The sequence below is a fragment of the Cyprinodon tularosa genome, unplaced genomic scaffold, assembly GCF_016077235.1.
Source record: "Cyprinodon tularosa strain WSP-4 unplaced genomic scaffold, ASM1607723v1 ctg404, whole genome shotgun sequence".
NCBI classification, from domain to species: Eukaryota; Metazoa; Chordata; class Actinopteri; order Cyprinodontiformes; family Cyprinodontidae; genus Cyprinodon; species Cyprinodon tularosa.
The window spans coordinates 844,168-868,869 of record NW_024039124.1 but is presented as its reverse complement, the minus strand read 5'-3'; the positions used below and the strand labels follow the sequence as shown (position 1 = coordinate 868,869).

At 37.1% G+C, this 24,702-nt stretch overlaps 1 protein-coding gene across 1 annotated transcript; it reads right to left on the bottom strand.

Moving 5' to 3' along the window:
• Nucleotides 1-1,608: 1,608 nt before the first annotated feature.
• fbp2 (fructose-1,6-bisphosphatase 2) lies at nt 1,609-22,906 on the bottom strand. Its single transcript, XM_038298293.1, has 7 exons — nt 22,616-22,906; nt 15,775-15,937; nt 13,599-13,691; nt 12,872-13,012; nt 11,007-11,144; nt 5,042-5,161; nt 1,609-2,023 (listed from the first exon to the last, which is right to left on the bottom strand). Exons 1-7 carry the CDS (start codon nt 22,786-22,788, stop codon nt 1,838-1,840), a joined length of 1,014 nt encoding a protein of 337 aa, XP_038154221.1. The 5' UTR covers nt 22,789-22,906; the 3' UTR covers nt 1,609-1,837.
• Nucleotides 22,907-24,702: the final 1,796 nt, after the last annotated feature.

Here is a 24,702-nt window from a genome sequence, read left to right as displayed (position 1 = left end):
CACCTGTACATTCGGTAGCATTTTATTTTGAGAAGCATACGTTTGGTGCGAGGACATGCCAGCATGAGGTGCTAGCTGGGTTTAAACACAAGAGTGTGCTTTCTTTGCTGATCATAGTTTTTCTCAATGCTGCTTTTATAGCTGGAATAGCTCTAATCTGGGTTTTAATTTTTTTTTCCTACTGAATTTATTTAAACCAGCAATTTTTCAGGTAAAATATGTTAAAATTATCAAACAGGCCAAAAGCTTGACATTTGGTTTTATGTCGCTGGTTTTAATCTTTTTCCTGATGTTTGGGTTTTTTGCCATTGGTTTATAATTTACTTCCTTCCTGTTAGTTTCTCATTCTTTTATTACATTCTTTTTGCTGTCTATTTTAGTTTATTTCTCTTAGATATTTCAGCTGTGTTAATTATTCTCCTTACCTACAGCCTCGCTCTTCATTATCTTCTGAGAACTCACCTGCATTCAGTGTCATTCTCCACTCGTCCCTCAGCATTTATGCTCATTAACTCTTAGGCTACATTCACACTGCAGCCTGAAGTGACCCAAATCTGATTTTTTGGCCCATATGCGACCTGTATCAGATTTCTTTCATGGCTGTCTGAACTATCCTGATCCGATTATTTCCAATGCAACCCAGGCCACTTGGCTATGTGGCCCTGAATCCGATACGAATCTGACCTTTTCAAATGGGACCTGTGTCTGAACGGCCAGGTCGCATTCATCCGACCTGAACGCTGTTAATACCCAACAAAGGTCACTGTTCTGGGTCTTGCTATAAAGAAGCGACAAGAAAAACAACAACCATGGCAGACAATATACTACAATCTGGCACTACCATCCATGTTTACTTCCATAAACACAGAGCATGCTGGCCTGTGATGTGGCCTGAATTGCGTCCTCTACTGTGCATGCAGGACACTTGCGTTGTATGACTGCAGTTCACACAGGAGATCACATACAAGTCGCATATATTTGGAAATATGAACGGCAACGCAAAAAGTCGGATTTCACAAAAAAATCAGAGTAGGCAACAAGGCCTGCAGTGTGAACATAGCCTTATTGTGTGGATCATTCCAATGTAATCCCTCTTTTTCCATTCTTGCTCCTTGTTGTGTGGTGTTCAGTAAATGTAATCTTTAATTATCAATAAATCCTCCAACAAATTATGCTGCCTCCAGTTTCCATCATTCACTTCTGCAAACAAGAAAAAATCCTCAACATCAGTACTATCAAACAACTTATGGCATGATTGTTATTTTTGACCACTTTTAATTCACTTTCAAACTGACATTAAGTGAAAACACACTATCTGACAGTACTGTATGTCGAAAACTGTTTTGAAGAATCCTACCATAAATAGATTCGTGGAGAGCCTAATCAACACAGGCTTTTAAACATCTTTTAAACAATCCTGCTAATCTTAAGCATGCCGAATCAAAACACACATTTTGTCTCTATTATAACAGTTACTGACTTTACCGCTATTTTCTAACGGCAGAGATGTTTGTCAGAATGGTCATAGATCACATGGTTTCTACAATGTGTGTATAATATATTTGGTTCAACCTACAGTATGGCAGAGAAAAAAAAATACAACCAGCCTTTTCCTTTGAGTTACATGTTTTTTATTTTTAGAGGTCTTAGGATTGGACAATGGACTTAGTAACTCACAATTTCTACTATTCAGTCTTTATTGTGTTTATCTATTAGAAGACATTTATTTATTTATTATCAATAAAATAAAATATTTTTCAGCTGATAACAAAATATCTGGGGTAGTGAAAAACATAACATTCAACATTATCTCACACACATTTCTCGGCTGCAGCTTTTATGAGAACTTCTTGACAAATGACAGGTACTCGTTGACGTCATCTGGCGAGCCGACAACGAAGGGCACCCGCTGGTGGAGAGATTCTGGCTGAATTTCCAGAATCCTCTGAGTGCCTGTGGTGGCGAGGCCACCCGCCTGCTCAATGAGGAAGGCGATGGGGTTGCATTCATACAGCAGCCGCAGCTATGGGAGGACAGTTTTTTAAAGGCATGGAGAGAAAGACATCTTAACAACTGATCAAACTTTTCACAAAACAATGACGTAGCTACTGTTGTGGGGAGTGTTAGCCTATAGGTTAGAGCAGTGCGCTTGAGCTCTGAGAAGATTGCAAGTACACGGTCCAATCCACACAGCCTGCACTCTGGGTTCCTGAGCAAGACCCTTAACCCCACACTGCTCCCCAGGCACCGCACAATGGCAGCCCACTGCTCCCCAAGGGGATGGATTAAATGCAGAGAGTGAATTTATCCATTGTGAGATCAATAAAGTTCTATTTCTATAGTTATTTTGCTTCAACAACATTTACCTGTATGCTGATGACTAAAAATGATGCGATATCTATTTGCTAAATTTAAAAGACTGAAAAAGTTATGAAAGCAGCTAGTGGGATAAAAAGAAAAAAACTACATCTATGAATTATCATTGAAAATTAATTAGAAAAATCAAAATAGCAAAACCACACGTATGCAAATGTCTTATGATCAGTTATTGGACTGATCTTTAAACTTCTACAGACTGAAGGAGATTCAACTTTTTCCTGAGCATATTACTAATTCATATGGTTTGCTCGTGCTTTGGGGACTGATGGTGACACCAGAGCAACAGGAGCTTCCAAGTACATTAATAATCCCAGTGTTTGCGTTCATACATCTAGGAATAAGAGGTCAGCTTTAGATATAAGAAAACAAATGATTCTGTCTGATCATTTCTATGTTGTACTTTGGCAGAAGGGAATTTAAAAAACTGCTATAAAAATATAACATATTTAGATATGCAAGGAATGTGTTCAAATGGCTTTTCATCATGTGACTCTTAAAATTAAAATGTCATGAGTTTGAGCAGTTTAGTAAACAGACATGGTATATTATTTTCCGATTTTATTTCTCATTAATCATTATGAAAATCCTGTATGTTTAAAGCAGAAATGTTCGATGAAAGACAAGAAAATTTAGATATTAATTTAGATGTGGTAAACCATCATACTGAAAAGTTTCCAAATCGAATCCCACCAATTATTTAAGTTTGATGGATGGTTTTAGTTATCTATCCAGCAGAAATAATTGGTGTGTCAGTCAGCAAAAATTCTTGCATGCATCAGTTTTGCCCAATTATTACATAGATGTTTTCAAGTGATGCACTTAAAACATTAACTCTTCAGTGTTGATGTTGTTACTGGAACATTTTTCACTCTGCATTTAGCTTGGATTATATAGTAACAAAAGCAGCTACTCAGCTCAGACAGAAGCTAAATCTGGCTCGATTGAAGTTTTATTGTTTATTTCTTTCCATACATCATATGTATTTTCAGATCTGATTGTAAATGTGTCGTCTCCTGAATTCACAGAAGCTTTTAGTGATCAGAAAACATTATAATTAAATAATGTTGGAACAAGGCTCTATTCAACCTACATATTTTTGGGCCCCCTCCTGTAAAAAACAAACATTTTCTGCGAGCTGTAGCCGAGCTAATCGGCTTAGCTTTAAAAGAATCCTAGATAATTTTCTATTATTTACTGAGATGTATTTGCAAACAAAATGAACTCAAACACAAATAATTTGTAGCATCTGATTATAAGTATGGTAACACAAACGTCAATTAGTAAAGATTGATATAAATGACAAACTTTGCGGTTTTACATTTTAATAAACTAACAATTCTGATTCCCTTAAACTTGATATTTACATTTTAAAGTTTGACCTTTTTTATATCCAATTCAAACCCACCAGATAAATCAATAATACTCATATTAGTGCCTAACAAAGAAAATGTCAGAGCCATTTGAAAACGTAACTGCATATGTAGATGTTAGAGTCGGTTACAGTATCTAAAGGACAAACAAGTCCGGGCAGATAAGCTGGCAGGAATGAAGAAGGTAAAAGGTTGTCAATTATCTTTACTGCAGCTCTCTAACATAAATAAACCTCATATATCTGTGGAGGAAAAACAGCTCCAACCTTGGGTTACACAACCACTCGAATGCCTTTTTCTGTCAAGTGAAGAAGAAACGGCTTTACAGTTACAGCTTATATGCTATTGTTTAAAGTGAAAGAACTTTTTTAACCAGTTCTATGGTAACACGAGTACTGTATGTGTTTTGAACTAACTCTGTCTTTTTCAACTCACAAACAAGTTGGTTTGTCGCATTTAGACATGATTTCACATATTCTAGAACTATTTATTTATACATTTCATCACATGAGCCGTACAATACCGGTATGTGCACAGCTGCTCCAAGAATATAAGACTAGAAACTTAAATCACAGAAATTGTATTGTGATTTTTTTTATAAACTAACTGAGCTATATTGTCATTGAGGCAGTTTGATTTTTTTTCTCTAAAAGAGAATGAGGAAATCATAGTAGATTCAAAAGAGTTTTGGACCCTCAAAAAGAGAAAAGTTCAGTTTGAAATTATTTGAGGTTTAATGTACAAAATTGAAGAGCAGTTTCCACCTTTGGTCAAGTTAGACAAAAGTAGTTTAGATCTGCAGAAGAAACATGGCTCTTTGAAACAAAAAGTTTGAATGTATACTACAAGAGATTTGTTACATTTTTAGGTTGAAAAACAGTAGTTGTACTTTAAGAAAAAAAAAATACTATCTATCTCTGGGCACCAGAAAGATCCGGCATGTATAGCTCTATAGTTTGATACCGTTCTTGTTTGACCCGTTTTTCAGCTGTATGCAAATCTTTTATAGATAACATATGCATCAGGTCTAAAAAGCTAGAATCCATCCAAACTTGGGGCTTCATTTCAAAGTTTAATGTTAGCTTAAACCTCTTTTATTTCTGAGCTTCTTAAGAAATTAATGTGGAATAAATCCCATTTTGACAAATTAACCTCCAGACTATTAAAATTCTTGATATTAAATATCATTTGTTTTTAAATTTGAAAATATGAAATGACAGAGATTGCATTATAATATTTTAAGATAGATCATTGGAGAAGAAACCTTTTTTGGGTAATAAATGTGAGATTACCTTTCCTTTTGGGCTCTTCTCATTTGCAGGATACATAAAGATCCCTCCATAGGCGATGGTGCGGTGAACGTCTGAGACCATAGAGCCCACATAACGGGCCCCATAAGGTGAGCTGCCATCCTGTGCGACATAGAAGCAGTCAATTAAATGATCTCATTATTTGTGAAAAAAAAAAAAAAAAAAAAATTGCACAGTCAGGATTGTAAGGTTATACAATTCTGCTTATCTTAAATCAGAATCCAAAACTGGTTTACAGTTTATCACGCTTTCTCAAGGTTTAAATTCCACATTTTAAATTTTTTTTTTTTTTTTTTATAGTAGACCTTTTAAAGAAATGTTGATTCTGTTATAACCAGTTAGAAGGCATTTTATTTTATCTATCCATTTAATATTGCCTAAAGACTAAATCAGTGTTATTTATTTGAAATGTTATTTGCATTTGCATCTCAAACTTAATGACATATTTTTTGTTTTTATGCAGCCAAACTTGCATGTAGGAAGATGTTGTGAATTACTCTGGGCTAAAATCTTACAGTTCTGCTGCTCAACACATTTCTTTATAAAATAAACTACAAAATCAGATGAAAAGCTGGTTAAAATATTTGTATTTATTTTGTAAATATCAATGCTTGGGATTTTCAGACCATTTTGCTATACCTATAAGCACCACATGTACTAAATACTCCACTAACTTTTTTTTTCTTCTCTCTGAGTTTTGACCTATTTTACTGTAACCTACTTCAATGGATCTGCGTTAATCATAAAGGATAATCGATAACCGGCAAATCTGCTGCTTAGGAAACACTCAGCTGGGTCAGAGTCCACAAGCTGTAAATATGAGAAATACATGAAGCAAACAGACATCTTTAGGACCTTTTTGGAAATTGTGGCTATAGGGTTGTTTACCCCACAGATTCCACAAACCGAAAGCTTTGCAGCTACAAAGAAAAAAAAAAAAACAATCCTGCAGCTATGTTTCTGGCAGTTGTTTTTCATGCTCAGAGTCACAAGCTTGTTGACTCACCTCCCACTCATCTTAGGGGAGGGTGTGTTTGGACAGGTTTACTCAATGCACACGTTAATGCACACAAAACTTAAAAACACATTCAAAGAAAACGACACATAAATCATCAAAAAAAAAAATTGTAGATGAATGGAATTTGGGAGACTTTTTTAGGGTTAAACTTATTTAAAAAACACAAATCATTTCTTATGTTGAATCTATTAAAAGTAGGATGAAGTTCAGATAAAATGTTCTTTTATCTCTAAAAACCAGAGTGTTCATGATATGACTTTTTCTGTTTTCCTCGAATAATGATGAATTTTTCCAGACAAAATAAATGAATCTCTATGTGTTAATCTATGTAGCTTCTTCTAAACCGAGCAATTATTTTCCAACTGGTTTTCAAACATAATAAATAAAAGGATGGCTGTTAAAGAACAGAAAGGAAAAAATGCTGTAAAACTGCCTTCAGGTTAATCCTCTGAAGCGTTGAGCCATGTTTACGTTACTCTTTAACCTCGTGATTTGAGTCGTTGCGTGCTGCAGTGAGAAAAGCCTGCAGTTACTGTTTCCTTCTGCTGTGTCATTGTTATGATCACAAGTGTTCCAGGATAAAACGGTGGCACAATGTTTTCCTTTTTTAGCCGCAAAAGCTTTACAAAAACGTACTTCTGCAAACTGAAATAGCAAAAGCAGTGAAACCTTTAATACGTCTAAAATAAGAGGAATGACATTTCAGCCTAATGCCTTAGATTTGTAGTATTTAATCTAAACGAACGACATAACTTCTGGAACACAGACCTTCAGAGAGCTCAGTAGAGATGTGATCAGTGGCGGCCGGCCCATAGGGGGCGCTGGGGCACCGCCCTCCCTGATAAGAAGAGAGAAACGTAAAATATATTTTTAGAAATTAACTCATAAATGTCAGTTTTACTCTCTAGACTGTGTACCTATAAGCAAAACAAATTATATAAACTACATTTCCCTATCTACTGTCATTAATTTGTGGATTTCCACAGACAGACTCCTACCGTCTCTGTTCTGGGGGCGCTGATCAGACTGACCCACATTTGCAGAGAATCTGTCAATCATGTACTATTGCTAGGTGAATTTAATAGCCAATCAGCGTCTCAGAACTTTATGGTCTTGGGGCGCTGAAAATACTGCGCTTTAACAGGCTTCTGAACCCAAGCGCAGGTGCAGACAGTAATGGGCCTTTCAGATAGGAAGCGATTTGCGCTGCGCTGGCCGCGGGGTTCAGCGCATTTGCGCTGCGCTGCGCTGCGCCGGTTGGGTTGCCGGGTCTAGTCATTTGTTTGTTGTTCCAGCTTTTGGTCAGCAGCAAATATGTATCTGACCCGTGCTAAGAAGCAAGCGCTAGCACTAGCCCTGCTAGTTCGAAGAAAAAGAGCAGCAAGAAAGAAGAGGCTGTGGGTGCACGAAACACTCAGGTCCAGAGAGCAGCTTGGGGAGTTCCCGCTTGTGAAAGAAATTGCAAACTTGTGTCATATAGTTCGGGGAATTCAGACACACACAGTATAAGCTTTTCCTCCATTTTGCTTCCTGGTCTTTCAAGCCGATGGTTTCTATTGGCCACGCGTGCATTCGTCACGGCGCGCCGCGGTCAAAGTTTGACCTGGCCTGCGCGCGAGCTCGCGAAGCGCTGCGCTGCGCTGTGCTTGCGCTTTGCTCGACGCAGCGATAAACCGCCCTGGCGCGGCGCAAGCCATTGAAAAGAATGGGTTTCACAGCGCAGCAGTGCGGTCGTCGCAGCCTGTCTGAAAGGCCCATTAGAGGGAAGATGGCGAATGTAACGACCGAGATGCAGCTTCCACCAAATTCGGTGAGATCCTTATTTATCTACCCGTTTGCCAGAAGAACATCCCTGTTGTAGGATATGAACATTTCCTGTCATGGTTATTGTGACTGTGACGAATCCACCTCGTCGCTTAAAACAACCTCTCTAACTTTGCGCGCCACACACACATTCCTGTTATACTGCGTTTGTGAGGACCAATACACTCGCGCTGAGACCAGTAGCTCCATGAACTTAAAACACACAAGCTGTTCCTGGTTACCTGCTGGCATATTGAGGGGGCACACTTAATATTTCAGTGGGGTTAGCCGTGTGTGTGTGTGTGTGTGTGTGTGTGTGGGTGTGTGGGGGGTGTGTGTGTGTACGTGTTTATGCTACGGGGACTTGTCATCTTCAGTCTGGCTGCGTCTTTGCTGGGTTCAAACCCAGTTTGGTGTAATTGAATAAGTCAATGAATCTGTGTAAAAGAATTAAGTTGTAAAAATTATTTGTTTTTGTACATCAATTGTTTGTGGAGGTAATATATGGACAAAACTGATTAATGAGAAGAAATCAGAAATAAGAGAGCCTGATGTGAGGGGCTTAAACTATTTAATGAGGGCTGTGGGAAGAAAAGCGGCAATTTTTGTTTTCTGTTTCTTTGTTACATTGCTGGTAACTGGAGGGAGGCTGAGGCCCAGAGTATCTTGTACATGTTTAGTTTCTTTTGCACCCTGTTTTGAGTTTTTGAGCTCAATAAATCACCAACACCGGTAACCCGACTGAGACTGGATTCTTGGAGGCCAAAGAACCCCGTCACAGTGACCCAAATCATCACTGTTACTGTTATTATATAGTAAATTAAATCATTACTGTTAAATTGTATGTATTGTCCAATTGTTTATTTGAATTCTTATTCCGGATTAGTTGGAGACATACACTAGGCTATATCAGCCCCACCAAAAATATTTTTCACCAGCCGCCACTGGATGTGATATCTTTGGTAAAAAACAACTACAGCATATTAGTTGTTGAGTGGGAAATACCTTTCTTTATGTACCAAACTAAACTAAAGTCAATTGTCAGGATGTTAGTCTGAAAAATGAAGTTTGGTTCAAACTGGGTCTTCAGCAGCTCAATGATCCCAAAAACAGCAGAGAAGTGTCAACAGAAACACAGAAGAAGAGATGCTAAACCTAAGCATCAGCGGAACAGAAATGTTTTAGTGGGACCTTAAGAGAGTTTTACAAACAATTAGGATATTTGAAAAGCATCAAGGAACTGAAGTTACATGAATAAAAAAAAACAGTGAGCTTAAAGTTGTACATGGTGTCAAATTCAAACTGGAACTTATTGCTGATAAAGGTGGCTCCACACAGGGACACCTCCAGTGGGCTCTGGAAGGGGTCAGTGATATTAAAGCATGTTGCTATGGTGAACTTAAACTTTAGGTCCGATTCAACCCAAAAAGCTAATAATCATCTTTACGATACTGTAAACAACGTCACACCATGTAGGTTTATGTTAGAAACTACCAATAAGCTACAAAACTGCATGTTTAATATGTTAAAATGTTCCTTTTTCAGACAGTGAACCATTTAGTGTCCATAAAGCAGTTATGCGACTAAGTTTTACGTTAAATATGAGATTTTGGCCAAGAGCTAATCCGTGTGCCTCTCTGTATCTCAGAGTCTATAAATCAGTGAATGGCTCAGAACCAAAATACTTGTACATTAAACATTTTATTCCTAACTAATCTCCCAGGTTATATCATCTGCTCGCAGTCGTGTTTGCATTCCCAGAAACCAGATATTTATAGGCACCTTTGACTGTTATATTTAAAATATCAGAACAATCATTAGTTTCTATTATTATGCTGCTGAGATCAGCCTTTTTGTTTGCTTTTCTCCTGTTTTCCTTTATGTCGTCTTGTCACTGAAATGTACGCAAATGAACTTGTATGGTCCATTTGTGTTGCTTTACACAAAGATATACTCCTAAAGGTGATGGAAACTTGTTAACGTTTACCATCAAAAATATCATCAATACATTTGATTTTTTGATCATCTGAAGTAAGTTGTTAATTTTCTCTGACAAAATGTTTTTTTTCCAACATTGCTCCATTGTGTTTGTCAGCGGCACCATTAAATACTTTTTCATTACATCTGTTCTCCTACTAACTAAATGACATTCAAAACGGAGCAATGAAAAAACGCTGAGGAAATATTAATTAGTATAAAGAGATAAAAGAAAAAAAAACTGTGGATTAAGAGTGAATCTTTGTATTAGCAGTCCAGCAAAGTGAGGTGGGTGTCCAATGAAAGAATGTAGACTACTGTCTTTAGCTGTGACTGTAGGATGAAATGTCACGGCTGAGGAAATAAGCAATAAAAAAAAAAGAGGATTTGAGGTTTACCACAGTAATTCATCAGTGATCAGAGGGATGCCAATGACAGAGTCAGTCATCATGTGTGTAACGGTGCTGAAGGAGTGCTGAGTGTGCAGCACTGGACATCAGAGTTTCCGGATGACCGCCTGCAGTTTCCTGACGTACAGCAGGTTTCCTGCTTTGAGCTGACACCGCTGCCTTTCCTTCTTCCCGTCTTACCAAACATCACACTGCTTCATCAGCTGATCTTCACACGCTACAGTCGGGATCTAATCTCTGTTTGCTTGGTTTTGGTTTTTGCCACCTGGCTGCATAGGGCAACTTTCCCATCTTTACACATGTGCAAAATGTTTGGTATATATCAATAAATGACTGATTTTAGGCCCTAACATATATAGCTATATTAGGAATTTGAATACATATTGTTACATTAAAAAGTATGAAACTGTGCAATCGTTGCTAAGAAAATACAAATTTTATTCAACTTTTTAAAAACTTTTTGTCATGCTTCTGCAATCAGCTTTCTGTAAACCTATTCATGCAGATCAAGTGCTTCATCAGGACTCACATGATGAGCGTCTTTTTTAAACTCATGTCTCAGGGCTGAATATTATTTCTGAACCAGCAAAAAAGATGCTTCTGTTTGTCAGCGAGTCTTCCTTCCATTTTTTAGCTTTGTGCAAAAAAGAAAACGTTGTACAGATGCATCTCATGTTTCTGGCTCAGAGAGACTCACACAAGCTTCTGCTAGTCGTAGATTTGAGCAAAAAGCTCTCACCTCAGGATACTTCTTGTGTTTGAGGTACTCGTTGATGGAGGGATGAAAGTATTTGGCGTAGCCTTCGTTCAAACTGTAGATCTTTCCCTTCTGCTTGATCCTCACATTCCTCTCAATTAGGATGAATTCACCGATGGCCTTTTAGACAGGAAAAAAATATTCAGATATCAGATCCTCAGAAGAAAATAGGTACCGTAACTTTAATGATGTGTTAATATAAAATGGTAGATAGGTTTAGTTTGAAGTTTAAAGCATAAAAATACAAATTGAGCAGCTGTAAATCTGTATATTGGCTAAAAAGAACGCTATTTAAATTTAGCACAAGCAAAAAAGTGAGTCATAGCAAACAATGGGAGCTCTGGCTGTGTAATGTTATTTATATTTCTTGTTAAATAGAATAAATGAAGAAAATTAGAAAGCACCTCTGAGAGTGAGAAGAAAATCGAAAAGAAAATGTCCTGAATATAGCACCTTCCAAGACGTACATGGGTTTCCAACAATTAACAAAAATATACATTTCTTTTTTGTTTTCAGCAAAGCCAAAAAAAAATGATTTTAGAAGTCATTTTTATTAATATAAAACTGTAGTTAATACAATTCAAATTAATCAAAATTGACACAGTGACCACTGCAAGCTGAGACTGTTAAAGATGGAAAGTAACACAAGATAGGAAATCCTCGAGGTGGAGGAAGAAGACAAGATAAAGTGAAAAAAAATTGCTGATTAAAAAAAAGTGGGTCAAAAGATCATCTAACTTAACAAAATTGAGAGGGGAAAAATACATTAACCAGGAAAGTAAATATTTATAATTTCGCTTAAATACTTAAACTGCATTTATTATGTTGGTTACTGTGGGATAAAAGCTGGTGTGACTGGGATCTACACATTGGGAAATGAGTGTCATTTTGTGGTACATTAAATACTGTCACAAAGTATGACTAATCACGCAATCCTGTTCTGAAGGGTGCAGAAAAATGATGATCAAGAATCTGGAATCTCTGTTTGTGCAGCATGTGATAAGGTATGTTAAGTTCAGCATTGCCTTCTCCTTTCATAACTTTCCTATTTAAGTATGAACTAAGCCTTCTGTAATAACTATGGGTGTTCTGATACTGCCCCCGATTGGTCAAATAAATGAATAAACACATTTAATAGAAAGTAAGTCATGCCGTCAGTTAAAATTTTCATTTCAGCATGTGACACACCTAAACATTCAGCAGCGTAGACAGAGAGTCTGCAGAGTTTTACATTAAACGATATGATTAATGAGAAGTAGTTTTGTAAAAGTGTCAGGAGTAATTTGTAACCATTGGTGTATAATCTAGTGTTGAATCAGAATCAAAATCAGAAATACTTTAATAATCCCAGAGGGAAATTACTTTTGTTACACGCTCCAGTTACAGTTTTATATATATATATATATATATATATATATATATATATATATATATATATATATATATATATATATATATATATATATATATATATATATATATATACATACACACATCCAACTATACAATATAATAAAGATATAAAATAACAATAAAAAGAGATAAAATATATACACATATAGCTCTTCTGTATATATATCTGTACGTATATCTATGCAAATATATATCTGTACGTATATCTATTGTTGATCTATTTGATCATACCCTAGAAATGCAATGGCAGCCTTGTTTTTCTGGTGAAAAATGATGTATGCCACAATTTGAATCATGAGGTAAGGTGATGCCAGAGCATGATGATCTCAATGCATCCTGTTTCCTGCACCACTAGAAGGACTGTAATCTAAAATAAAGTTTATATATAAAGTTAAACATTGTTCTTTCAAAGTAGAATTTTGGGGAAGACTTACAGGGTCCAGCATGAAGAAGTTGAGGCCGGTGCCGGTACTGAGGGCCACCAGGGTGGCACTGCCGTACAGGGCGTAGCCGGCACACACAATGTTGGTCCCTTTCTGCAGGGCGTCCTGCTCTGTGGGCTCCCCCTCTGATGTCTGCATATTAAAACAACAATATAGAGAAAAACTGCTTACTGAGAGCTGGCCAGTTCATAATGTTTATTAGTCTACTACAATCGAATAATAAAGGTTTCCTATTTTAAACATTTAAAAATAAATTCTTGCTTTTACATTTTCTACTGGTTTGCATTTTTGTTTTGAAAAATATTATTAGTTCATTTCTGGCCATTGAAAAGCATCAAGCTGTTATTACATCTGTTTTTATAAAGCTGTTAAAGGTTAAAGGACTCAGTTATAATTAAAATTTCCAATCTAAAAGCTATATATTTATTTATGTCCAATTGAATTGATACAAAATAAAAACATTTAAGTTATAATAAATAAACCCAAAAAGGTCTTGTATTTCTAATTACTTATACAATATTTTAATTTCCAACTTAAAACAGACACCCTGTATTACCATAACTGCTGCAGAATAGACTGATTAGGCTCCTAATGTAGGAAAATGTAACTGTACCACCCTCTGGTGACCACAGCTTGTTACTGCAGCTAAGAAGAACTTTGGAAGTTCATTTTTGTGGAATCAATCTACTTTGAAAGGATTCTTAGATGTCAGTCTCACCCGTTTGTAGATGGCGAATATGGTGCCAATAGAGGCCAAGCAGTCGATGTTACTGGAGCCGTCCAGAGGGTCAAAGCAAACCACATACTTTCCCTGAGTTCAAATAAAGAAAACATCCGTGTTTATATCATATTGAAATAAATCCTACAAACATGCCTGCATTCAAATCCAACCAATATAAACTCTATGATGGAGTCTTGTTCTGAGGGGAAATGTGCTGAAAAAAACCAAAGGGATCGTCCCGGACGTCCTCCCCACAGCCAACATAGAAAACTCATTTCTGCTTGTGTCCACAATCTAGTACTTGTAGTCATAACACACATGTCCTGTCAAAAGGTTAGGAATGGAATGTGGATGGACCAGCATATCCAGAGCTTCACCATTCAGGTTAGCTCTTTCACCACCACAGACCCCATCAGCATATCTCCATCCCCCACTTAATCCAGCAGGATACTCAAACTCCTCTGCTTGAGGCAGAGTCAACCTTTGCAGAAACAATAAACATTTGGTTTGACTAAAGAGATTTTAAAAAGCCTCTGTCCTTCCCTGAAAATGTTCCTCAGTGTCCTTTATCTAACGTTTATTATTATTATTATGACATAAGAAAAGATTGGTGATTTACAATTTAACATTATATGATAGACCATTCAAAATAAAACAAATATATACATTCTTAAATATACCCCATTAGATGACTTAAGTGATGAGACTCTAGATCCAATACATGTGGAAACATTTTACCCCCAGAGCAAACAAACAAGGACACATGGACACATGCAGCACTAGTCAAAGGGTTAAAATTTATTTGTTACTTTGGTGTGATTGAGAAACAGAAATAAACCTAAACACATTTAAAAGCATTAAAGCAATGGAAGGATTTCTCTTCTCAAACATTTTGGTTTCTGTTAAATGTTTCAGATCATCACAAATATACATCTGGTTTTCAAATGATAAATTAGGGGGGAAAAAATCTTTAAAGTTTTACTTTGTCATCTTGATCAGGTTGGATTTTAAACTTTGAGTACTCTCCAAAGCCTTACCTATCTCTTGAATTTGCTAGTAAGCGTCAAGTTTCTGTCACATGACCAAAGTGTGCTTGAGCTTAACCTCATAATCTGAAAGCAAAGACATTTCTTTTAGGATTTCCTGCTTTCCATAATTCAGAGTAAGTTTCACTGATCTACTGAGGCAAGTGTGGCCAGTAGTGCTTTACATTTTTCCCCGGGAGTGATTGTACTATTACTTTAACTTGGAAGTGTTAAATTTCACTAATTATGGACCAGAGTAACTTAGAACCCAGTAAAGAACAATGGCAACATGAGAGCTTAAGTAAAGGAAGGAAGTATGGAGAAAGGCATGGTTAACAACTGAAAGTATTCAAGTGAATGAGGAACAACTGAGTCTGATTAAGGCAGATGAAGCTGAGGGGAGAAGACCAATAAACAGGAAAGAAACAGAAAAGAACTCTAATTAAAAAAAGTTAAACGTACATGGAAAACTGGAATGAACACAGCAAATACAAAAAAGTAAACTTTTCTAGAGATAAGTGTATATTCCCCTTGATTAGAGTGAATAATTAAAACAATGTGCCAATGGAATAAGATTATTTACCTTTCAAATAAGAAAAAAAACATCTACATTATTTTATTTCAAGTGCATTATTCAAGTTAGAAAATATTAATTCCATTGGTAGATCTTATTCACCTTCTCAGATTAAGGTGAAATACACTTATTTGAGAAGATTTTCCTCATTTTTAGATTTGTTTTTGCATTGAACTGAGAACCTAAAGCACAAACAAAGGTAGCAAATAATATAGGTAGCAGGGAAACATAAAATAAATCCTAAGAAATACAGATTTAGTCCCACAATCATTATTCCAGAAGTCTTTCTCTCGAACCATCTTCAAGATTGGCCTTCATGTTTCTTAGAGGGCAACAGCTTTCTGTGGACATTTTAAATTCAACAGTTTACTCAAAAGTAACCAGGCCATAACTCACTGAATATGCAGAAACTGAATTCTTAAATTGGATTTATAGAAAAATTTTAAAGGATTCTGTCCTCACTTATTTTTGCAGTTAAAATGTATACATTGTGAGACAAGTAGGAAAAATACAAACATGGCTGTAAAAAGAAGGTTCACGGAAACCAAAACAGTTAAAAACGAACTTGTGTTACCCTTTTGTCCTTGGGAGTGATGATGAGCTCCTTGTTCTCCTCGGACACCATGCAGCAGGTGCCGTAGGACGCGCGGAGCATGTTGATGACCATGTCGTTGGACAGCACGTCCAGCTTCTTCACATCATCTCCAGTCACATTCACAGAGCCGGCCATGCCTTGCCTTAACATATCAAACCAGCAGATAATTAAGTTTAGACATTTAGACGCCAACCATGTTTATTAAATTCAATTCAGTTTATTTCTATAGCGCCAATTCAGAACACGAGTCATCTCAAGGCACTTTACAGAGATAATTCAACCAGATCCTGGTTGAATTATCAACCAGGATCTGATAATTCACTAGATTGATTAAAAGTTTTCTATCTGAGGAAAACCAGCAGATTGCTTTGATTCATTGACTCGATATCAATCCCTCACTCCAAGCATGCTTATAGCGACTGTGGAGTAGTAAATTTGACTTCTTCATTGTACGAAAAACACACATTCCCATTACTGTTAGTGTAAATGATCTGCTCAGCTTGTGAGCTTCTTTCAATGTTTTTCTTCGGACTTTGACTGGTTTGTGACTCATTTTCTATAAGGTCAGTCTAAAAGCATCAATCAACTGTTTGAGGTCAACAGAATAGAATTAAAAAACTAGTAACAGGAAATGAATAGCTGGGTGTACACTAAGAAGCAGGAAATGAATACAGAGAAGGCCTGACACAGAGGCTGATAACTGTTATCCTTCACTTATTTTTTACCCTCTTTAGGGTCTGTTTTATCATTATCTCCCTTCTATCTCCTCTTTTTGTTTAATCTTTTCTCCTTTTTCTTCTGTTTTTCTTCTTCTGTTCTATTTACATTGCATGATCCATATAATCTGTAAAACTCCCTTCATAACTATAATAAAGCGATTTATACTCATAAAACAAGCGGAACACTATGGCGATAGCCATACTGCTCCACTTGTAAAAGTAAAATCTGTTGTGCTCTTTTTGGCATCAAGACATTATTCTTATTGCCACATTGCCAGACAGGACACTGTAAAAAAAAGAAAAAGAAAGAGGAAATGTATTTTCTGTTCTCTTAGGCTCACTGAAGTATTTGTTTCTGTACTGAAGTATTTTCACAAAAACCAGCATGTGTGTGGACATCTAGCTGGTATTTCTGGTTCTTTGGTAAACTGGTTTTTCTGTGAAAGCAGTGAAAGAATTTATATTTATACGGTTTGCAGCAAAAGGGAGTGAATGGAGGACCTTTGTATCAAGTAAGGTATTTGGCTTGAGTTTCCTTAGCTTATCATTAGTATTTCATGGCTTCCAAATAATGTTATTTATCCTTCTAACCTTTTATTTCTCTTTTATTATGTCCTGTAATTATTCCTTTTGTAATGTGAAAGAGGGATTATGAATAAAACAACTTAACAATAGATAAAATTGCCTTTTCTAACCAGTTGTCTTCTTAAAATCTCTGAATAAGAAGGAAACAACTGAAAATGAAAAGGAAGTATCATCTAGAGCACTGTGGGGAAAAAATCTACCAGCTAGAGCAAATACATCCCAAAGCTCCACATTTTTTATTACGATAAGATCCTTTTCATGTTTTTGAAAAAACATGATGGGGATTCAATAAAACTACTTTTCATTAGCATCATACTTCTGGGGTAATTTAATCTTTAATTCATGCAAAACACCCTCTTAAAACTCCTGAAGGACTTCCACCACCATCATGCAAACCTGGGAAATCTCTGTTAAGTCCCCAAACAAAGAACTGGTTATTGCGTCAACTTTGAGCAACTACAATGTTGCTCAAATCTTTCCATTCTGTCCTTTGTTAGATTTAATATTTCATTTCTCTGAGATAAGAAAACCCAAATGAATCAAAACCAAACAGAGGTTCCTGTTCTGCTCACAGCAAAGCAGCACTATCTTTACTCTGCTTAGAGGGGAAATTAAAACCAACATCACAGCTCCACAGCATTACAACAGAACTGCTTAAACATATGACTAGGAGAACAATCTGACACGTCTCCTGAATCTACTCAGGAATGAAATGTCAAACATTTGGCCCCTAAAATGAAACCCTATCATCTCTGTGAGGCTGTTGTACAGCCGGCCCTCACCTTATGACACTGAGTGAGGTCAGTGTCCAGGTCACAGATTCTGAATCAGCAGCTGAGGAAATGCTCATTTTGCAGCTTTTTTCAGCCACTGAAGCTAATCTGAGGTGGTCTATATACCCAGCCAAAGTCAAACTTGACTTTTTATGGAGGGATGGGCGAGTATGGTGGTGGTAGAAATCACAAACATGTGTTTTAATTAATTTATCTACAGAATAGGGTAATCCGTAGTTAAAATCACAACATTTCAATAATTGTGGGTTTTGGGCCTGCTGTTGTAAGGAGCTCAGCAGCTCACAAAAAAAAAAAAAAAAAGTTTTCTAACAAATAAAGGGTTCAAAGGGATATTAAAGACTCAACTGCTTTCTTCAACTGAATGTCTTCGAAGATGGTTTGAATTGCAAATAAGAATTAAATGATCACATCAGAGTTTTCTCCAGAAAAGCTTCAGAGATCTGAAAGTGAATTTGAAACATTACACTTTATTTTATTATTATTATTATTATTTTTACATATAATAAGTGCCAAAATGTTGTGGTTTTTTTTCAGGATTATCCATATTTTTTCTTTTTAACAAAAGCCTGGTTTTAATTAATCTAATTGTAGCATTGTCCAGTCAATGATCAGACTGTCTTATATACTTTATGCATAACTCCACTGCCAGTAAGCTGATTAATCCAGGTGTGTGACCTTGGTAACCCTGACGCGTTAGGCCAGCCACACCTGTGTTAATCAGTTTGTCCAGTAATGAAAGACAGAAAACAAAGGATCTGCCAGAAGTTCAGGAAAAAGTGGAATTAGGTATATAGTCCATTGTTCTGATTTTCTTAACCTAACCAAATCTAAAGTTGACAGAAAATATTCCAAACAGAAACTAGAGGCTCCGTTTTTAAATTTGAATGAATGCCTTTTGAAAACTAAACTTGGGAGATTAATGTGGACCAGATTCAGGATGTGAGCAAAAAAAAAACAATCCAGAACATCAATTCCAAAACCCAATGTGTTCAAACTGTACTGCATTTTACTTTTAATGAATTAGCAGAAACTCTTGAAAACAGAGTTAGCATTTGAGGGAAGGCCTCAATCTAGATGTACTAGGTTAAAAAATTGCTCTTTTTGTGTTACATTTAAGCACTTATTTTTTAGGTGTGGACCAGTCTGTTTGGTCCAGCTTTTAGAATCAGAATCAGAAATACTTTAATCACAAAATTTACTAACGGAGACTAATGACCCAGCAAATAAACAGAGTTTTAAAATATATCAACTAAACCAACAAACAGAAGATGGATATAACACAAATGACTTCACCGTGTTGTTTTTTATCAGCATGTTAGTATTGATTTTTATGTCCTCTAGAATTTTGTTATTTGGGGTTATTTTTGAAAAGGCCATTGAAAGATGTTGTTGGAGGTTCATAAATCCAAATGTGCATTTAAAAAAACCTTTTTTGACACACAGCATATTGTTTAGGTCCAGATTTAAGCAGCAACTTATTAAAACTGGACATGAACCAAAGTGGTGCAGAATCTAAAAATGTACCTTAGCTTAGAGCTGGGCGATATGGCGATATATATCGTGAGGACGAGAGAAACATGTCTATCGTGACCTTTCTCCTCTATTTTTTCTATCGTGATAAACTTCTTTATTATTATTATTACTGCTAATATACATTTTAATATAATCTGTTAATATAACATTTTGCGTTTTTGCTATGCAAACTCTAAGTGTATATAACGAAAAAAAAAAGAGAATAAAAAGATAATGTGTAGAGAACGTGGTTTTGCGACACTACACTGCTTTACGTCACGCGGCTTTGCACCATACGTTTGCGACATTACTGATGGAGAGAGCCCGTGAAATTTCTTTCTGGCTTGAAAAAAAATTAATGATGGACACCCAAGAAGATTTTACCGTTAAAGCGGAGCTGCCTGGCTTATATGCTAGTTGTCGGGCTGAAGTGGAGAGAGAGGTACGCAGTGGTGCGACGCATTATGCGTTGACTACGGACATGTGGATGAGTAGAGCAACACAGCCTTATATGAGTCTCACCATCCTTATCACGGACTGGACCCTCCGCGCTCGGTGTCTACAGACCGTGTACTTTCCTGAGGACCACACCGGAGTGATGCTCGCCCAAGGTATGAGCCTGACATTGCTATGCACTTTTGTACGTTCGCTAGTTTTACTATTATTGGTTTTACTAATATGCTTACACCAATGAACTGTGTGCTTTTACAGCATACGCATCCATTACTGGACCTCACTGATATTATAATTTATTCTGAAGGGGGGAAAAGTGAAGGCTACTGCACCTGTGAGTGTTGTGTTTACACACAAAGGTGCTGTAGCATTCACTTTTTCCCCTTTAGAGTAAATCATACTGTGTGTATTAGTGTGTACTGTTTGTTATAGTTTGTTGTATACAGGTGCTGGTCATAAAATTAGAATATCATGAAAAAGTAGATTGATTTCAGTAATTCCATTTAAAAAGTGAAACTTGTATATTATATTCATACATTACATACAAACTCATATATTTCAGATGTTTATTTTGTTTAATTTTGATGATTACAAATGACAACAAATGAAAATCTCAAATTCATCATATCAGAAAATTAGAATATTACTGAAGACCAATAAAAACAAAGGATTTATAGAAATGTTGGCCAACTGAAAAGTATGAACATGAAAAGTATGAGCATGTACAGCACTCAGTATTTAGTTGGGCCTCCTTTGGCCTGTATTACTGCAGCAATGCGGCGTGGCATGGAGTCGATCAGTCTGTGGCACTGCTCAGGTGTTATGATAGCCCAGGTTGCTCTAATAGTGGCTTTTAGCTCTTCTGAATTGTTGGGTCTGGTGTATTGCATCTTCTTCTTCAATATACCCCATAGATTTTCTATGGGGTTAAGGTCAGGAGAGTTTGCTGGCCAATTAAGAACAGGGATACCATGGTCCTTCAACCAGGTACTGGTAGCTTTGGCACTGTGTGCAGGTGCCAAGTCCTGTTGGAAAATGAAATCTGCATCTCCAAAAAGTTGGTCAGCTGCAGGAAGCATGAAGTGCTCTAAAACTTCCTGGTATGTGGCTGCGTTGACCCTGGACCTCAGAAAACACAATGGACCAACACCAGCAGATGACATGGCACCCCAAACCATCACTGACTGTGGAAACTTTACACTGGACTTCAAGCAACGTGGATGAAGTGCCTCTCTTCTTTTCCTCCAGACTCTGGGACCTTGATTTCCAAAGGAAATGCAAAATTTACTTTCATCAGAGAACATGACTTTGGACCACTCACCAGCAGTCCAGTCCTGTTTCTCTTTAGACGCTTCTGACGCTGTCTGTGGTTCAAGAGTGGCTTAACACAAGGAATGCGACAGCAGAAACCCATGTCTTTCATACGTCTGTGTGTGGTGGGTCTTGAAGCACTCACTCCAGCTGCAGTCCACTCTTTGTGAATCTCCCCCACATTTTTGAAGGGGTTTTGTTTCACAATCCTCTCCAGGGTGCGGTTATCTCTCTTGCTTGTACACTTTTTTCGACCACATCTTTTCCTTCCCTTCGCCTCTCTATTAATGTGCTTGGACACTGAGCTCTGTGAACAGCCAGCCTCTTTAGCGATGACCTTTTGTGTCTTGCCCTCCTTGTGCAAGGTGTCGATGGTCGTCTTTTGGACAACTGTCAAGTCAGCAGTCTTCCCCATGATTGTGTAGCCTATAGAACTAGACTGAAAGACCATTTAAAGGCTTTTGCAGGTGGTTTGAGTTAATTAGCTGATTAGAGTGTGGCACCAGGGGCCATCAATTTTGAACCTTTTCACAATATTCTAATTTTCTGATATGATGAATTTGAGATTTTCATTTGTTGTCATTTGTAATCATCAAAATTAAACAAAATAAACATCTGAAATATATGAGTTTGTATGTAATGTATGAATATAATATACAAGTTTCACTTTTTAAATGGAATTACTGAAATCAATCTACTTTTTCATGATATTCTAATTTTATGACCAGCACCTGTAGTACTGTTGTGTTCCATGTTTTTAAACTGTGCAGCACGTTTCTCTTGTGACTGCTGAAAAATAAAGAGAACAACTGAAACACCCATAATTGTGGTACAGGTCGTATGATGGATCACATTTTTAACTACACTGACACTCCTATCCAGTAGAACATGTGGGCATTTTAATTAATGTATTACCAGTGCAGACACATTTCTTCTTAAATAGGCGAGGCGCCTCCTAGTGGAAAACAAGGTAATTGAAAGACAAGAGAAAAAACTGGCCTTGGAATTTTATAAAATGTCAATAACAAATGAATATTAAATGATTAATTACTGCAGCGCAATAGCCAAGATTCTATACTGTTCACTGTCATGGCCGCAAATTGCATAACTGGTGTTCTTGGTTTGGGGTTGGGATTCTCATATTAGGAAACAAGATGATGGGTAAAAAATAGGCGATGAAAGATTTTTTTCAACCCTGTCCATCTGACGGACTATGAAAACATAAAATGCAACATCAGTTGTGGTATATCGTGATATATATCGTTATCGTGATATAAAATAATCCATATCGTGATATAGTATTTTTTCCATATCGCCCAGCCCTACCTTAGCTGATTAGTGTCTCAATCTCATTGGTGAGCACCACATGTTTGATGCAACCAAGACAAGACATGCAAAGATCACCCCAAACTGAGGGATCGTAGTTTTGGGTCGGTGAGTACTTACAGGTGGGCCAGGCCCGCCTTACGCACAGCAGAGGAAATGGCTTTGATTGCGGTCAGCATGGCAGTGAGGAGCTGGGTCATCTCCCCAGTGGCTCCTTGGGCCTGCCGACCCGTCTCGATGATGAACCGGGTCAGGGTCCAAACGTCTGTGTCAAACGCTGACTGGTCCGACATGCTGGGTTCTGGTTCTCCAAGCCTTCCTTGCAGGCAGTGAGTTTAGATGTTTAGCCTTCAGAGGAAGGGGCTGCGAGTGAACCCTCTCATTACCCACCACGTCCTTTTCATTCTTAGGGCCACAAGGGCGAGTCAGGGGATCTATTTGTGAGAGCAGCCGAGCGTAGACTGAGTGAGTATTTGGAGATATTGGTGTCAGGTGTCGGCTGCAGAGACATGCAGGGCTTTATGCAGCACATGAGCTGGATTTATTTGGTTTGGTAGTATGCAAATGATCTGAAAGATATATGTTCATTGGGCAGTAATGGACCAGTAATGTTTCCAGAAAATTTTTTTTATTAGAATTTTGCTCCTTAAATGTCACCTTAAACCCACAGTTTGAATATTCCTTTTGAGCCATCAGTTTATACACCATCTAAAGGATTGTTAACTTGAACTTTTTTGTGGTCTGCTTGTTCAAGATTCCACAAACACCCAGGAACAGCAGCTCCTTTGAGTTTTAAATGTCACACTGCATGAAGAACTCCATCTGACCTTTTAACTAAAGGTCAGATGAGCCTTTTAGGTTAAAGGGCAACTCTGCAGGATAAAGTATCATTTAACATTTATAAAAATTTTATGCAACCGTTTGTTTTTAAATAAACATCTTTATCATGATGGGTGAGTTTTGTTGTGTTTCCAACTTATAACATTCAGTTATGTCCAGTTTTTGCTGCGTTTTGGCTTCCTGCTTTACTCTGTAACATTGCACAGTTACATTATGTCAGTATTGGCTAAAAAAGTACACCCTGCTTATTTTCAGGGTTTTAACTCATCAGGACATAACAATTTGTTCTCCTACAGGATTTGAAGATACTTCAGTCTAACCTAATTTATCAAACATTAGAAAACAGATCCCAAACCATCATTATTTATCAAAGGAAGCCCAGATGATAAATCTATGTGAAAAACAGAGAGCAATGTATGATGTAGGTTGTGTTTTAGGTGACTAAAATTGTGAGTTTATTTAGATTTTCTGGTGCAACTACAAGCACCGGACTTAGATCCAGGATTTCATTGTTTCCATGCTCTCTTATTCACCCTTGTTGCAGGCTGGAAATGTGCTTACCTCTACCTTTGCATATGTAGATCTGCAGAGACCAAAAAATGAAGTCCCTCTGATATTTTAAAAATGCATTTTTTAAGTTGCCGTTCCGTTGCAAATTATTTTTGCAGAGCTGTGCCTTATTAAAAAGCTGATCATCAGATCAGAGCCCCCCTCTGTTAATGTTGTAGTCGTTTCCAGTCTTCAGCATTTATTTTGTGTTATAAATTAACACAACATGAAGACAGAACAACATCTGCAATGACATAAAAGAAGCAACAATTACTACCTATCAATCACAGAAGGGTTTTACGGCATTACTGAACAATTAAAATCTACTGTTTTGCGCTAAGAAAGATTATTCATAAGCTGATGTTTGGCAATAATGCAACTCACCATGTTTGGAGAAAACCAAACAGAACCCAGAACTGACTGAACCGTATAAAGAGCCCAAACAAAGCAGCAAACTGAAGAAATCCAGGAGTTACTTCAGCCTAGTTAAAGTCTAGAACTGAAGTTGTTCCGTAAAAGATTTGAAGACGTTTCGCCACCTCTCCAGGAAGCTTTCTCAATTCAAATGTCTGGATCTGCAGTGAGTTTGAGTCTTGTATCGCCTTGTATCGCTTGGAAACATGCAAATGGGAACTGATGAGTGGGTTGTTTGGTTCCATTGTTAGCCTGTAATATCTGAAACCTGTCTATGATTCTGAAGGTCGGTCGTTGAAGGGGGGGATTGCCGTTAAGGGGGGGATTGTCTTCTGTAATGCCTGAAACCTGTCTATGATCGTTAAGGGTCGGTCGTTAAGGAGGTATTGTTCACCGGCTGGAGC